Here is a 16,646-nt window from a genome sequence, read left to right as displayed (position 1 = left end):
GATGTTGTATGTTCTTTTAGAGTAAAGGTAAATAATATAACGTGAGTAATCAATTCATTAAATAATTACAAAAAGATCAAGTATGAAGAAGCTACCCATATTCCAGAGACCCATTTTTCACCCTTAATCTTTTCAATATTTTCTGTGTAACTGTTTGTATTAATGTTCTCATAAGCTTGCCAAAGCTTTCTCTACTTGTATTTGTTTTCTGTTGTCTCATATCTTTCTTTGCTCTCATTTTCTGTATTTTACTGTATTAGATAATTTTTTATATAATTTTTCTAAGATGTTAGCTTTGTTGTCACTTATTGGCTAAAGTCTGTATGGACTTTACCCAAATGACAATTTCATTGGCTATTCTTTATGTTCCACATCAGCCACAGTTTCAGCTTTCCATAATTTGTATTACAAAGCTAAATAACATCTTACTATAGGACTTTCCTTGTCCCAGTGCACAAATCATCTGTCACAATGGCAGCCTTTGAAGTTGTGTTTCGACTCCTGTGGGACCTCTTTTTAACTCTGCTTTCCCTGATAGCCTAGGTCCAGGATGGCTTATTAGTTGAAGTGCATGTTGGTGGGAAGCTACATGTTATTATGAGTCTCCACAAACCAGAGAATCGGAAAGTAATTTATGTTGGAGGAGTCATCATCCTGAGAACAGGATTCTAGAATCCTAGACAAAGCTGCTGCACTGATGCCTGTGTGATTCTGCTTTGGAGCCTGCTTACATTACTCAGAGTTAATAGGTTGGGTGCTCCTTGAATATGACTGTGTAACTGAACCAGTTGTGGAAAAGAGGCTGAATCTGAGCTAATAAATCCAACTGGAACTGAGCTGCCTCACTGCTTATAGAACTTCTAATGTGCTTCTCAGATGTGTCACACAAGTGATTTTTGGTTGTATTTTTAACCTAGTGCCTATATCCTTTCTCTTTCCATGCACTTTCAATCTACACTTCTTAACATTTCTGATTTACAAACTCCTTTCTGGAAGCTTGCTTTGCCTACTTCATGATTTGAAGTCTTATGCTTGGATGTTGAGACAGCTTGCAATGCTTGCCTAGTAGAGTGATAGCTCAACTATGTATAGAGTGCGTTTACCATGATTTATTTTAGATAGTAACACTAAAAACCTACCAGTTGTTGACTTTATTGTGACAAGAGGTGATGCTGATGAAGTTCTTGGAACGGTGATTTTTGAGGTTATTGTTGGATTTGTAGTCTCAGTTGATATAGTGGCTGCAGAAGAAGAAATACTAGGTACTCTTGGTAGGGTACTTGTGGTAGATCTTCTCGTTACTTTAGGCTGCACTGTTGTTACTAAGCAGAAAAAAAATCAAAATTAAAGAATAAGAAATAGTTCTTGAAAAGCTATTTATAATATATACATCGAAAATTTTTTTTAAGTAAAACCACTGTCTTAATAACTATTAGTAGTAATTACTATTAAACACATTTGAGAGAAGTTATCCACCTATTCCTTTGCTATTATGCGCAGTGAATACATTGAACAGGAATTCTTGCAGAAGCCTTATACATTTTTCTTCATCACTTTAAAGTGAGTTTGGCTGGCATAAATACTTGTGCATAGCAGCAGAGATGGAATTGTATTTTATTAGTCACACAGCTGACAGTGTAACGTTTTCCCAATACCATCTGTCTTCAGGGAAATTAATGGAATTTCTAACAAATTTAAGATCAGTATGTATAGATACCTTTCCTGGATCAGGCTATATAGCGGTTTGGTATACTCAGTCATACATGTCCATGAAGACCTTCTTAAACTGTTGAAGTGTTATACGGCCAATCACCACTAAGAAATGTGATCAAATTTTTGTAGGATTTTGTACATTATAGAATCATAGAATGGTTTGGGTTGGAAGGGACCTTTACAGGTCATCTAGTCCAACCCCCCTGCAATGAGCAGGGACATCTTAAACTAGATCAGGTTGCTCAGAGCCCCGTCCAACCTGACCTTGAATGTTTCCAGGGATGGGGCATCTACCACCTCTCTGGGCAACCTCTTCCAGTGTGTCACCACCCTCATCATAAAAAATGTCTTCCTTCTATCTAGTCTGAATTTACCCTCTTTTAGTTTAAAATTATTACCCCTTGACTTACTGCTACAGGCCCTATTAAAAAGTCTGTTCCCATCTTTCTTATAAGCCCCCTTCAAGCATTGAAAGGCCGCAATAAGGTCTCCCTGGAGCCTTCTCTTCTCCAGGCTGAACAACCCCAACTCTCTCAGCCTGTCCTCATAGGTGTCCCATCCCTCTGATCATTTTCGTGGACGCCTTCTGGACCTGCCCCAACAGGTCCATGTCTTTCCTGTGCTGAGGACTCCAGAGCTGGACGCAGTACTGCAGGTGGGGTCTCACCAGAGCAGAACAGAGGGGCAGAATTGCCTCCCTCAACCTGCTGGCCATGCTGCTTTTGATGCAGCCCAGGATGCAGTTGGCTTTCTGGGCTGCAAGCGCACATTGCCAGCTCATGTCCAGTTTTTCATCCACCAGTACCCCCAAGTCCTTCCCCACAGGGCTGCTCTCAATCCCTTCATCCCCCAGCCTGTGTCGATACCAGGGGTTGCCCTGACCCAAGTGCAGGACCTTGCACTTGGCCTTGTTGAACTTCAGGAGGTTCACATGGGCCCACTTTTAGAGCTTGTCCAGGTCCCTCTCGGTGGCATCCCATCCCTCAGGCGTGTCAACCGCACCACTCAGCTTGATGTCATCTGTAAATTTGCTGAGGGTGCACTTGATCCTGCTGTCCATCAGAGACAAGACAGAATTCCCTATTCACGAACAAAGATATTTCATTACTGATATCTGGAAGTGCCTAAATATATTCAGGAAACACTGTTCTCTCAGTAATTTTTTGTCTTAAGATGTCTAACAAATATTTCTGGGAAAACTTGTGTGATAATTATGATACCAGGTCATTTTTCATCACTGCATCTTACGCATGCGAAACTGGTGACGCCACTATATCATGCAAAGAAGGATATTGCTTACCTCAGAAACACGTATCAGGATATATATCAGTGTGTGAGTACTAGTTTGGTCAACTACATAAACTAACCTGTTGAAGGTGTAGATGTTTCAGGTGTGATACTAGTGCTTTCATCTCCTGTTGTGTAAAGGTAGAACAGGTTAAGTTCGTGAATGAAAGCATATTAAAATATTTTAAATAAGGCAAATTTTAGATTGGATTCAAAGGATTTTATTAATTAGTGAGATATTCCTGAAAAGGCTTAATATTACATATTTCAGTGGTAAACTTCATATCAAAGGACTTAAACAATGATGAAGAAATTAATACATCTCATAATAATAATGAATAGGAGTAAGTTTTTGCCGCCTTTCTTATGGTTTTTATGCTTAAGGGCACCTCAGTTTTCAGAGATAATGGAAACATGTTTTTTGTATGTAAATGAGATCACTAGCTAAGATCCTGGTTACACAGGGTAGAGTTCTGTAATATGAAAAAAATTGTTCTTGAGGCTTTTAAATCTGCATGAAAATCCAAACCATTCAGTTGGAGTCTATTCAAAACATTATTTAATATGACAGGTTTTCATGGAAGTAAGTCATATGGTAATAAAGCTTAAGTTAAAATATCTTTTTTAAAAAATGTCTAAAAAGAGATTTGCTAAGTAGAGTCTCTTAGCTAGGTCTGATCTTATTCTATATGTTCTCTTTTTTTTATGAAAGGTGTTGAATATATCTGAGACCCACCCCTCTGCTGAGGCAGCCCCTCATGCAGATCAGAACACCAATGCACTTTCAGGAAGACCCACATTTTGAAAAGTACTCACATTTGCAATGAACATAACTTTTCATGTTGCTAACTAAAACCAGTCAGGGTCATCCAGCTTCTGTATTATAGCATTCCCTACCCTAATTATTCTTTTAATTAGTTCTTTTTGTTCCTTTATTTACCAACTGAAGTTTTACATACTAGCAGTAGAGTAATAGGGTTATTTTGAAGGAAAGTTATGTTTGGATGGACACTCATTATTAGCTGAGACGTACTAGGAAAAATACCTTGTTTGAGAATATACAAATTATTTAGTATTGTTTTCCAGTTACTGTAGAGAAAGAGAATGAGTATATAGGTTGCTGCTTACCACATGGCACGCATCTTTCCTTCTCATGGTCAAAGTATTCATCGTGAGAGCAGTTGTAACAGCCTGAAAAAAGGGGAAGAGAAGTTTGTTTTGCATTTCTCAGAGAACAGCATTTAATTTACACTATTTATAATTTAATATCTTACATTTCTGTTATTAAAAAAACTGTATTGATTGCAACAGCATCTATTCAGGTAATCATTTCCACATCATCCTCAGAAGAAGGGTCTGCCTATGTAGTAATTTTTTTGGTTTCTCCAGCTGCATCCATTTGTCTAATAAAAATATTAACTGCTCTCTCCATATGTTTTCTTACCTAAATACAGTGTGCAAGTCAGAGAATTTCTCCTCAAGATAGGCTGAGCTCTATATAAAGCTAGACGTAGTACAGGTACTGAATTGGTTATGTATTTAAAGCAGTAGTAGTAAGGTAAAGATCAGCAAAACTGCTTCAAAGATAGCATCAATTAGAATACCATTATTAAACTGTGGTATGACTGATTTAAAAAACAGCATTGAAAATAATTACTATGTTACTGTTTCCCGGGTTACACTAGTAGAGCTTATTACCTTCAATGTTGACATATTTGTAGTTTTGATTTGGACAATTACAAGGCCTGTAATGCCAGGTGCAGTTGTCATTGGTGTAGCCGTAGGAATAAGCATCACCATTTCCTGTTTTTTTGTGAGAATTATAATACTCACAATAGACAGCTAAAATGGTAAAAGCAAGAGAGAAATCAGAATTTTTAAAATTAATGGCATGTTATTGTCAAAGGACTAAAGGGAGGACAAAAGTAATAAACAGCTTGAATAAAAAATTTTGTCACTGAAGTTATTAGCTTCTGATGTAAATTGAAATTTATGCTCCAGTGAAGTCAGTTTCTTTTTTGCAAATGCACTATACAGGCATTTCCACAATTTTTAATGCGTAATATAGTGAAACGCTGAAAAGAAACCATCAAAGATGACAACTCTAGCATTGATTTATAACACACTCATCCTCTTTTTTCCCCCATATACAATATTCTGGAACACCTTGATATCTTTTTCCTGTTTTACAGTGTTCCAGCCAGCACAGCTGTCTTTATTTCCTTGACATCCACACAGAAGGTGATTTCATCATAGCTAAAATGAAACATGTTATTTCACAATTTCATTCAATTCACTGACAGTTCACTGTACAGTGGCAGCAGAAGAAACAGTCTGCCTTCTGTGACCACATTATTTTCTCTCTCATTACTCCATGGTAAAAAGAGAGATAATATTTTGGTTAACTTAGTATTTGGTTAATTTAGCACAAATGAAAACTACAGCTTTCAAAACCCAGCTGACTGGAGTCAACTATTTGCCCATAGAGAAAATGCAACTTAGGAGGCGCTTATTAAACAATTACTTATGTTGCCATATTAATATACTCACAGTAACAATAATAATCTCTTAAACCTGTTTAAAGAGAGCTTAAAGAAACTTACGACAGAACTCGGGGGTCCTCCAGTCAATGCAGATACCTTTATCTAAGCATGCCATGGCATATACTGCAATGGCATCGCACATGCATTCACAGTCCCCTCCAATGTCACAACCACAAGAGTCTCGAACACAGGCCTCATAATAGGGCATACGATTCACCTGCATTGGAAAACGAAGTAATGAATTTTCTAGGGTTCTTTTCTGCCTGTTTGCTAAGAAGGTGTTTTTCCCTGGCCTAAACGATACGTGCTCCATTAAGTGAGAGCAACTAGTATTTCCTCTGAACACTTATCAAAGCAGTTACAATCCCGCTTCATACAAATCTTTTTAGCAAGAACTTATTTGTCTCCGCATCAACAATAGAAACTGATGATGTTTTGCCTGATATGTATTTCTAAGTTCATATTAGTCCTGAACTTATTATGTATAGTCAGCTAAAAAAACCCCAAACCCCCCACATCTATTCAGGCACAAGTGTCAAAGTTCGTCAGCTGTATACCCTCCATGGATATGCATGAGCTCTGCAGCATTATCCACATTTCTCACATGTTTTCACCTCCTGAAAATGGATAATTTTCCTTCCGAAGGCCTGGTTCTGATGAACCTTGTGATATTTTAATCTCCACAAAGCAGGCAACTTAAAACATATAGGAGGGTGGATGGTATCTTGCTCTTGGGCTGATCTGCATCTTCGAAGTAATGCTGTTGATTTACTGATGAGAATAAATGTTTTCAGGCTTTTCTTAAGGTTTTTTTTCCTAACAAAGACTAAATGGTTTCAAAAAAGTAAACAGTGCATTCATTGGTATCAGGCATCATCAACAGACTGACTAATTTCTGATACTGAAGTCTTCCTTCTTTTTTCATGCTGATATTTTTAACTAATCAGTTAATGCCATACTTAGATTTTGTGCTTACAAAAGGGCTGGTGAAGTGCAAATAAGAAGGGATGAAGATTAACATAAATGAGAGCCATAAAACTTTTTGTATATATTTTATTAAAACATTTTTGGGAAAGAGAAAATCAAGTGTTGGAGTGTGAGCATTTTGGAAGAATACCATTTATGCCCTAAATAAAAAGAAGGTCAAATCAATTCTTACCTTATTGTGACAGGCAGAAAAGACTTGGCTGTTGATGATGGAACATGTCTTTTCTGCCCATGCTTTACGATAAGGGTTCTTGCTACAGGGGTCCACTACAAAGTATACATCCCCACAGAGAGGATTCTCTTTCCAAGAATTGACAAATTCCAATTCATTTGATGCCACATACTTGCTTCGAGTTTCAAAATCATCCTTCATATTGCCATTATAGTTCCCACACAAACCGCATATAGTTTCCTAGATTAAATGAAAGTAGCAATGTCAGTTCAGCAAGTTACAATTACTTGCCTTTGCTTCTGATTACTGACTGTTTCCTGTGCTTTAGTAGTGAATGTGAGCTACAAATACTCTTTTATTAGCATCTTGTGCATGACGTTCTGTTCATCAGTGGATGAATGTGTTTCTCCTCTAAGCTGTAAACTGTCATAATTTAGAGATCAAATTCAACCATGCAGTTGTATAAAATACAAGCATTTAGCTCAAAAATTTCCTGAATGCAGTAGGGTAATCACTTAAAAACCTGTCTCTAGTGAAAATCTCTGCTGTTTCGGAGATAATGATGAAAATCAATTGCCAGTAGTGTCTCTGAAAAACTTTTACCCTCATAGAGAGTCAAGGCAACAGTCATCAAATGTGCAGTTCAATCTGAATTGAAGGACAGTTTACTGAGGAAGTTATTCTGCAATACCTGTGTTTCTCTGGAGATCTTGATGAAGAAGTTCATGTGCTTATTCCAGATAAGGGTCATGTTGTATTTTCCTGGGATGATGATATCAAACATCAGGTGAAGGGCGTTCTTTTTCACATTATATCGTACTCCAGGATTTTCCCCAGAAATAGTGAAGGTTTCATCTCGCAGTATGAATGTCAAATTCTGGAAGAAAATTTATCTTCATGTTATAACTTACCAAGTTTCAGTATTTTTCTTACTCTGTGTCACATTGCTACTACAGACTGTCTTGACATTCCCACTTATTTTTGAAAAGTCATGGCAGTCAGGTGAAGTCCTCAGTGACTGGGAAAAGGGAAACATTGCACCCATTTTTAAGAAGGGTAGAAAGGAAGACCTTGGGAACTACTGACCTGTCAGCCTCACCTCTGTGCCTGGGAAGATCATGGAACAGATCCTCCTAGAAGCTGTGTTAAGGCATATGGAGGAGAGGGAGGTGATTTGAGACAGCCAGCATGGCTTCACCAAGGGTAAGTCCTGCCTGACCAACCTAGTGGCCGTTCTGTGATGGACTGACTACGTCAGTGGACAAGGGAAGAGCTACGGATGTTATCTATCTAGACTTCTGTAAGGCCTTTGACACGGTCCCCCACCACATCCTTCTCTCTAAATTGGAGAGATACGGATTTGATGGATGGACTGTTCGGTGGATAAGGGATGGGCTGGATGGTCGCATCCTCCAGAGAGTAGTGGTCAATGGCTCAACGTCCAGATGGAGATCAGTGACAAGTGGTGTCCCTTGGGGGTTCATACTGGGACAAGTGCTGTTTAATACCTTCATCAATGACATGGACAGTGGGATTGAGTGTGCCATCAGCAAGATTGCAGATGGTCAGGTTGGATAGGGTTCTGAGCAACCTGATCTAGTTTAAGATGTCCCTGCTCATTGCAGGGGCGTTGGACTAGATGACCTGTAAAGGCCCCTTCCAACCCAAACCATTCTATGATTCTATTCTGTGATTGTATTTTACAGGCTTTTTTACCCCTTTGGAATTATTTTGTATGCATATGCAAATCTTCACGGGAAACAAAAATATCTGTCAGTGTTCCACCCTTATTGATAGGTGCGCTAGCACTCTGACTGCATTTGGTGCAAGTAATACCGTCATCTACATTCAGCCAGTAGAGTAAAGGAAGTATGTTTTCATGTGCTCCTAATAATAATCAAAAAGTTACAGAGAAAATCGCTCTTTGTCTTGGGCTCTTTTACTATCTCCCACTCTCATGTGTCCTCTTACAACTTTACTCCTGTCATACTGCAGTGTTTCAAGGTCTAGATAATCAACAGAAAGGTTTGGCTGGAGCATGCGTTTACTAAGCAAACAAACTTTTTCACCATGGCACTGACCAGCTGAAACTGCCAGTATTTAGTCAGTAATGTGGCAAATGTGTACTGGTTGTAGTGACTGTTCCTTGGAATAACATCTCATCTGTCCATATTCTTCTCTCTGTCAGATAATGAAAGACACTAAGATGATCTGATACTACTGGGCATTGCTGTCCCATAGAACTGACAACTGTAAAACTTATCCAATTCTGGAAGCTGTCACACAGCAGTGGAAATGACGATAACTGCTCATTGCTGTAAGTTTCACGGATATATCTCAGGTAAGATCTGGATGTATTTTGAATTGCAGATATTACCTGGACTTAGAGAAATGTGGAGAGATTTTTCTCATCATCCACGATGAGAGTTCCTCAATTTTATACTGTTGTTTTCCTGAGTTTGGCGTGTGTGTGTGTGTAAATCAGTATCTTTTGACCAAGTAATTCACTGCTGAGTCAGTAAAGTTCAAAATTATATGGCTTCTACATAGGCAAGAGTTTGGGGACTGAAACTTTGACATGAGAATTGAAAAAAACCTGATGGCAATTCCTGCTAAAACTGAAGCTCTAGGTTTAGCGTGTAATTTCACTTACAAGACATCACCTCAAATACACAGCTAAAGCTTCCAAAGGGAAGCAAACATGGGCTTAAAATAGCTATGCAGCTGGATAACAACAGAAAGAAGATCTTACCCCAAGGTAAATGCTGATGGATCTGGAGCATGTAACTCCTGATTTCCCACAGATGACATTCTCAGTAATAATTTTGAAAGAGGCAACGGGTCTATTAACACTGCAGCCATCCTAAAAAAAACAAAACAAACCACAAAAAGCACAATAACCTAGTAGATTCTGTGTCTGGAATCTTCCAACTTAAAACATAAAAGCATAAAAAAGTAAAGAAAGCTTAAACATGTCATGACTGTGATTCTGCCTGTTTTGGGAGGTGGTGACCTCTGATTTGGTAGTTGAACTGACATCACTTCCCTAAAAGATATAGCTGGCTGGTACAGAATACATACATATCAATGACTATTTAAACGCGTTATTAAATCTAAAATTTGTTGTAATTGCATGAAAAAACTGTGTTTTGAGAAGTAAAGTATTTTCATTTTAACTATTGAAATAAGCCGAAAATATGAAAACACATTGTTTATAAAGATTCAAAGTGCTCTATTGGTTATAGATACATCCTAGGATATTTTCATTAGCCATTTAAATCAAGTTTTTTCTCGATGCTAAGATACTGCCAAAATAAGCAGTAAGAGGCAGATTACCATAGCTAATATGTATTCACAGTTGCCATCAAATACAAAACGCTGTCCATCAAAAGTAGTGATGTGGCCTTCTCCATACAGATTACATGTTGAGGAACACTTTGATTTCTGAACACATTTCCATTTGCCTTTCGTGCAAGTGCTGGGAGTGAGAAGAGAAACCATACTCAGATTTCAAAGCAATGCCACCTTAATCTGCTTCTTTTTATATACATGCAATTTTTTAGGTAAGGTGTTCATTTAATTCACTTGTGTACACTGTGACCAAGTTACAATTAATATAAGAACCATAAAGCAATGGACTGCCTAGAAAATTAATTCATGATAAAGAAGAAACCTTGAGTCATTTTTGCCTTCTTTTTTCATGAAAGAAAGAATATAAAACTCATTTATTTTTGCTCTTAATGAGAACAGATGTCACTGTTCCATGTAGTTTTGATGATGGTGGTGTCTTTTTAATACTAGATTAGTAACTGGAAAGGGAATAAAGTACTCTGAGAATGCTGCTAAAGAGATGGAAACAATCTTTGGGGGGTGGGGGGTGTGTGTCGCTTTTACCTACAGAAAAGAAGGAAGATTGTGCTCTCATCTTTATTTAGGTGGAGCTCTTAATCCTTGACTTCATGTGGTTTACAGTTACAGGCCTACTGGATGCCCTTATTCCCAGATATGCATATGGCAAAAGTTATCACTGAAGCCAGTACCATCACTCTTTTATCTATACGTATATATTGTCAAATGTTAAGCTTCTCTTTATCACCTCTCTGCTTTGTCACTGTACTCCTCCTATTCAGCTGTTGCTGTTTCCTACTTTCCTATCACCTAAATGCTTTTGTTTTGTAGTTGTACAGTTTAGTGAAACAGAGGTTCCGCAATGGAAAACTGTGTGATTCTTACCAGATCTCGCATTCAGTTTGGATCTGTTCACCTTTTCCATAAGCAAGACCACCATATTCACATGGACACTCCTCAGCTGGAACACACATGCCATCGAGATTTTCATACAGCCCATCAGCACAGACACAGCCTGATTCACATTTAGTGGGTATCTGGTAAAGATCAACAGATTGCAAAATGAAAAGAAATGTGAGATGCATTTTAGCTTGTATGTGAATGGTGTCAAGAGTGAATCTGGAGAACAAGTCTTATGAAGAGCAGCTGAGGGAACTGGTGTTGTTTAGCCTGGAGAAGAGGAGACTCAGGGGAGACCTTCTTGCTCTCTACAATTACCTGAAAGGGGGTTGTGGTGAGGTGGGTGTTGGTCTCTTCTCCCATGTAACTAGCAATAGAACGAGAGGAAATGGCCTCAAGTTGCGCCAGGGGAGGTTTAGGCTGGATATTAGGAAAGATTCCTTCACTGAGAGAGTGGTCAAGCATTGGAACAGGCTGCCCAGGGAGGTGGTGGAGTCACCATCCCTGGAGGTGTTCAAAAAACATGTAGACATGGCACTGTGGGACATGGTTGAGTGGGCATGGTGGTGTTGGGTTGATGGTTGGACCTGATGATCTTACAGGTCTTTTCCAACCTTAATGATTCTGTGATTCTGTGCTAAGTTCTAGTTTTGACTTGATTTCAGTTTTGTGATTTCCCTTGTACTAATATACTGGTCAATTGAACTAGTTTCACAGAAGTTGTAAGATATACCTGTTGCGTGACATACTAAACACACTTGAAGACTCTGAAAAATTTATCTTTCATTGCTACCAATCTTTCAGACGGAGTACGACAGAAGTTTCTTTATATCAAGGAAGCTCACTACAATTCTTCCAATTAGTCTGTTTCCTTAATATAAAGGCATAAGAAAACCCTATCAGGACAGACCAGAAGTCCACCTAGCCTAGGTCTCCTGCATCCTGTGACCATCAGCAGCAGATAGTTGGGAAAGTATAGAACAGGAAGCATAAACCACATGTTCTCTCAGTTTCTGCTGACATGCAGCTATGGAGTATCTGAGCCAGAGGTGATAGCCATGTAGTTAAGAATCCTTAATGGATTTTTATTCTATGCATTTAATAGACTTTAATTCATTAATGCATGCAATTTAATTACTTCAATCATTTCTTGAATATATGTAAATTTTTAGTGTCCACAGTCTGTGGCAAGAAGTCTGATGTTTAACTGTATCACAGTAGAAGAAATACCTCCTTTCATTTCGCTAGAAGGAACATAGTCAAGTTCTAAGTACCAACTAGAACATTCATCCTCGCTCAAGAGAATAAATATCCCAGAGCTGTGAAACTCACACATTCAATTCCAGTAGCCAGCATCTGACAGGTAGGGGCACATGCAGCTCCATACTTGTTTTCTAAATTGTCAGAACATGATATATATTTCTTAGGAGCTTTGCAGCTTTCTAGGAAAAAGGAAGAAAACCAAACATTGGAGAGATTGTGAAGCAGCAATTTTACAGCATAGGGGAAAAGAATATGTGTCTAAGTAAACCATATCAGACCCGTACCTGCAGGATTTTGAGGTTTGCCTGTGCAACTTAGCCTCCCATTAACGCAGTAGCTAGGAGGGGAAAAAAAAAAACCACAAAGGAATTTCAATTCAATTCTCTCCTAAGAAAGAAATCTTAATTTTTTTGCAAAAGGGCTTCATGTTTCTCACTACTGGGAATGTTTCGTTTCTGTTACTAGCTCCTCCCCATCCTTCAAAATGGAACATGAGTCAACTTGCCTCTTTTCACTTTTTGTAGTATATAGTAATATCAGTTTTGAAAGTGAATAGTAGGCCATTCACTATTATGATGGCCTATCAAGTCATTCTTGAGGTTTGTCCAGATCCTGTTGACAAAATCTCCTTCTAGGAATAATCAGATTTTACCTACCATTTTCTATTTTTTCCCTTAACTTTTACAAGCTTAAGGTAAGTCAAATACTTTTTGTTCGTTCAAGAATCTTTGTATTTCAGGAAAGGGCAAAAAAGATGTCTTAAAAAATAAACCTTTTCTATTAAAAGTAAGGGAGACTGTACTGGTTTTAGCTGTAATGGAGTTAATTTTCTTCGTAGCAGCTCAATGGTGCTATGTTTTGGATTTGTGACCAAAACAGTGTTAATAACACAATGTTGTTTTAGCTACTGCTGAACATGTCAAGGCCATCTCTGCCTCTCATGCCGCCCCACTAGCGAGTAAGCTGGGAGTGCAAAGGAAGCTGGAAGGGGACACAGCTAGGACAGCTGACCTGAAGCGACCAGAGATTTTCCATACTATCAACATCATGCTAAGCAATAAAAGCTCAGGTAAAGAAGGAGGAAGAAGGGATATTCGGAGTTATGGCGCTTGTCTTCCCAAGTAACCATTATGCATGACAAAGTTATGCTTTCCTGGAAATGTCTAAACATCTGCCTGCTGACAGGAAGTAGTGAATTAATTCCTTACTTAGCTTTGATTGCGCATGCCACTTTGCTTATTAAATAAACATATTTTTGCTTATTATAATAAAGAAAGTTATTAAACTGTCTTTATCTCAATGCACAAATTTTCTTGCTTTTGCCCTTCTGATTCTCTTCCTCATCCGGCTGAAGTGGAGTGAGCAAGCAGCTGTGTGGTGTTTAGCTGCTTCGTGCTGTTAACCCTCAACAGAGACACATGAAGACCCCTCGTCTCCATTTTTGGTTTGTTAATCTTTAAACTTGGCAGACTTACCAGGTAATCCCACCAGTTATTATTGACTGATCAGGCAAGATGTACTTTCTATCTTCTAAATAGCAGGGACAATGAGATTTACGAACACACTCATTCTTGTGGTTCAAGTACATTCCTTTAGGACAATGGCAGCCTTCAATAGGGATGTCAGTTGGATGACATTCCAGGGCTCGGTTGGAGAGTGACAAGCATGTCCTGTCACATGCCTGAGTGTTGTAGCTGAATGTTTGATTGCCAGTACAAGTAATGGCTGTAAAACAAGGCAAGAGCGTATGTTAAACTTCATTGACTTGTCCTCTTCCTTGTGGAAGTTAACTGCTGATAATGTGCTGCATATCTTGTGTCAACAGCTTCAATGCTTAATGCTTCCTATTGCTTCTCTTCCTGTAGATGTGGAGCTCTAGCAAAAAATATTGCCAACCAGGGCTTACCATCAACCGTGTAGCTGTTTGGAAGTTTTATGAAAGTTAGATATCTTATTGCTTCTTTAGGTATCTTGGAATAAAATAATGCAAAGAGAAGCTTTGCAGAAATACCAATGTATTTTTGAGTAACTGTGAAACCTGTGCCTACGTCTAAGTTGCATAATAGCAAAATCACATCTGCAACCAGAGTTTTTCCTAGTTCTTTCTCATCTTATGGTACCGTATAGCTTTATTTATCTGTCTATTCCATCACTTAATTATCAAGTCCTGGAAGCATCCACATGCTCACCTTAAAGCATATGAGTAATCCTTTTTATGTAGTCTTAAAATAACAAACCTTTTCTGAAACAGACTAGAAGGGTGTTCAAAAGTTGGGTATCTGTTACCCCATTTCTGCTTTCCTCTTTCTGTTCACTACTTTTCTCATTACTCTTAAGAAGATTTGGATACTGTTCAGAATACTGCTTTACCATTTATGGTTTTTGTTGTGTTATGACACATCTGTGAAGTCAGCAGCTCCAGGGAATACGGCTTTTATACCTGCTGGTTGGCCTACTCGAGCAATAGGTAGTTATTTTCTAATGACTGACAAGTAGTTTTAAAATATGGTCTTGCTCTTATTCAGTTTTGTCATAAGTGAATCAAACATGGGAATATTCTAAATGGAAACAGATAGACCTGTATGCATGCATTCATCTGATGGCAGACTATTAAGAGTTGGTTCAGTTACTTACTACAATTGTCCATACTGTTTCTCCAGTTCTCAAGGATCAAACCCATTGAACTGCATGTTCGTGCATACGATCCCAGAGCAGAACAAATATAAGGAAAGGTCTCTTCGTAATTACAGGCTTGGTAGACACATCTCTGAAACCCAATACATGGAGAGTACTCTGTTACTGGGGAGCAGACATTTGGAAGTGTTAAACCCTGGAGGTATTTAAAAGGCGTGTAGATGTGGTGCTTAGGGACACAGTTTAGTGGTGGACTTGGCAGCATTAAGTTTATGGTTGGACTTGATCTTAAAGGTCTTTTCCAACATAAACGACTCTACTATTTTGTGATTCTATGCTGAATTGCAGAGGTAAGTCATGCAAAATACATGTTATTGCATATCTAAAACTGATGAAAAAGATCAGATTAATTGCCTGATTGACATGAATGAAATACACTTAGTACCTAAAAAATGCCTTTGTTTATTCGCTGCTTTTCGTTTTTAGTTTTCAAAATGTTTTGTGGAGATTGGCAAATATAATGAGCTCAATTATGCACATGGGAAAATCAATACTTTGCATAGTTAAAGTTGTAGACATGGAGAACTGCAGCATGAGCAAAAATACCTTCTGATTCATAGGGATGGGACTGGTGCCTGCGAACAAACAGACTTTGTGTGGTGGAGACATCATTTTCAAAAACACACTTGCTCCTTAGCTTCTATGCATTGCTGATCCAAATGAGTGGGATACTGTATTTGAGCACATTCTGGCCAATATTTGGACTCCCTCTGTACACCATCTATCATCATTTCCTACCTTGTAGAAAGGAATAGGGTTCACCACAGCATGGCATTTCTCAAACACTGTACCCTTCTTGGTAAGAATGGAGCAATGAGTCTCAGCAGATATTTCTAATGAAAGTAAATCACGGACATTAAACAAAGTTAGGAAAAAGGAATGAAAAAATGAAAAAGAAATAAAAAAAACCCCTGGACATGCTACTCTAGCTGAGCTTTTGGCAATGATAGATTGAAGAAAAGGACAATTTAGCTTGCCAGCTTGCAGACTATACTTTTGTTCAAACAGCTCAGTAGGGCTTTTTTTTTTCCCACTTTTTTTTTTTTAAAGACCAATAGCAATAAAGACTTGAGAAGACAAAGCCTGGATTTCAGTCACAGCACTGCTAAGCAAGTCTAAGACATCCACGGACATTGCAATTTCACTGGAAATACCACCAAAACCCTCTCATTCATCATCTCAATCCCAGATCTCTAGAATGGCATCTTACAAGCTTTCACTAGATGTGTATTCTAGAAATCAGAAATGTCTTGTTGGTGACAGAATTTGTGAAGCCTCTGCTTCTCTCAAACTCTCTCATTCCCCTGGTATAGGCTTATGGAAGCATCAGACAAAGCCAGCTGGAGAGATCAGTTACAACAGGATCACCTACTTACTGTTCAGTTGACTCAAAGCGCAAGGGTCAGTATCTCTCTCTAAAGCAGGATGGCAGTTTCCTGCCCTCCAGGAATCTACAAACAGGGAAGCTGTCCCTTCAGTGATATCCATGCTAGTCATGAAGTCATCTGTAGTGTCTCCATTGTAATTGCCACACAAACCTAGTAACATCAGAAATGCAAGGGGTGGCTGAGTATCAAAGACTGTGTACACAATGGTCTATGTTTCATTCTATAATAGCGAGAAAATTGACTCAAAAGTTCTACATGGAGTGTCAATGAATACTATAGGTCAAGTGGCCAGAGAATCTTGATTATGTACGCATTCAGTCACTGAGTCTTCTCAAGTTAAGATCGTCCACT

General features: G+C 38.5%; 1 protein-coding gene across 1 annotated transcript in view; it reads right to left on the bottom strand.

The window, feature by feature from the left end:
- The window catches only part of MUC6 (mucin 6, oligomeric mucus/gel-forming), a 59,767-nt gene that overhangs the window by 22,190 nt on the left and 20,931 nt on the right, over nucleotides 1–16,646 (bottom strand). The window contains exons 14-29 of the mRNA XM_059826026.1: nucleotides 16,284–16,445; nucleotides 15,646–15,740; nucleotides 14,848–14,980; nucleotides 13,689–13,938; nucleotides 12,498–12,550; nucleotides 12,283–12,392; nucleotides 10,936–11,087; nucleotides 10,039–10,180; nucleotides 9,455–9,565; nucleotides 7,394–7,579; nucleotides 6,703–6,942; nucleotides 5,604–5,760; nucleotides 4,699–4,842; nucleotides 4,129–4,191; nucleotides 3,081–3,128; nucleotides 1,140–1,322 (exon numbers count right to left, since the gene is read on the bottom strand). Of these exons, the coding sequence (XP_059682009.1) occupies nucleotides 1,140–1,322; nucleotides 3,081–3,128; nucleotides 4,129–4,191; nucleotides 4,699–4,842; nucleotides 5,604–5,760; nucleotides 6,703–6,942; nucleotides 7,394–7,579; nucleotides 9,455–9,565; nucleotides 10,039–10,180; nucleotides 10,936–11,087; nucleotides 12,283–12,392; nucleotides 12,498–12,550; nucleotides 13,689–13,938; nucleotides 14,848–14,980; nucleotides 15,646–15,740; nucleotides 16,284–16,445 (2,229 nt within the window). The remainder of the gene's footprint in view (nucleotides 1–1,139; nucleotides 1,323–3,080; nucleotides 3,129–4,128; nucleotides 4,192–4,698; nucleotides 4,843–5,603; nucleotides 5,761–6,702; nucleotides 6,943–7,393; nucleotides 7,580–9,454; nucleotides 9,566–10,038; nucleotides 10,181–10,935; nucleotides 11,088–12,282; nucleotides 12,393–12,497; nucleotides 12,551–13,688; nucleotides 13,939–14,847; nucleotides 14,981–15,645; nucleotides 15,741–16,283; nucleotides 16,446–16,646) is intronic.

The sequence above is a fragment of the Gavia stellata genome, chromosome 17 (genome assembly GCF_030936135.1).
Source record: "Gavia stellata isolate bGavSte3 chromosome 17, bGavSte3.hap2, whole genome shotgun sequence".
Classification (NCBI taxonomy): domain Eukaryota; kingdom Metazoa; phylum Chordata; class Aves; order Gaviiformes; family Gaviidae; genus Gavia; species Gavia stellata.
This window is presented reverse-complemented; position numbering and strand designations above follow the sequence as displayed.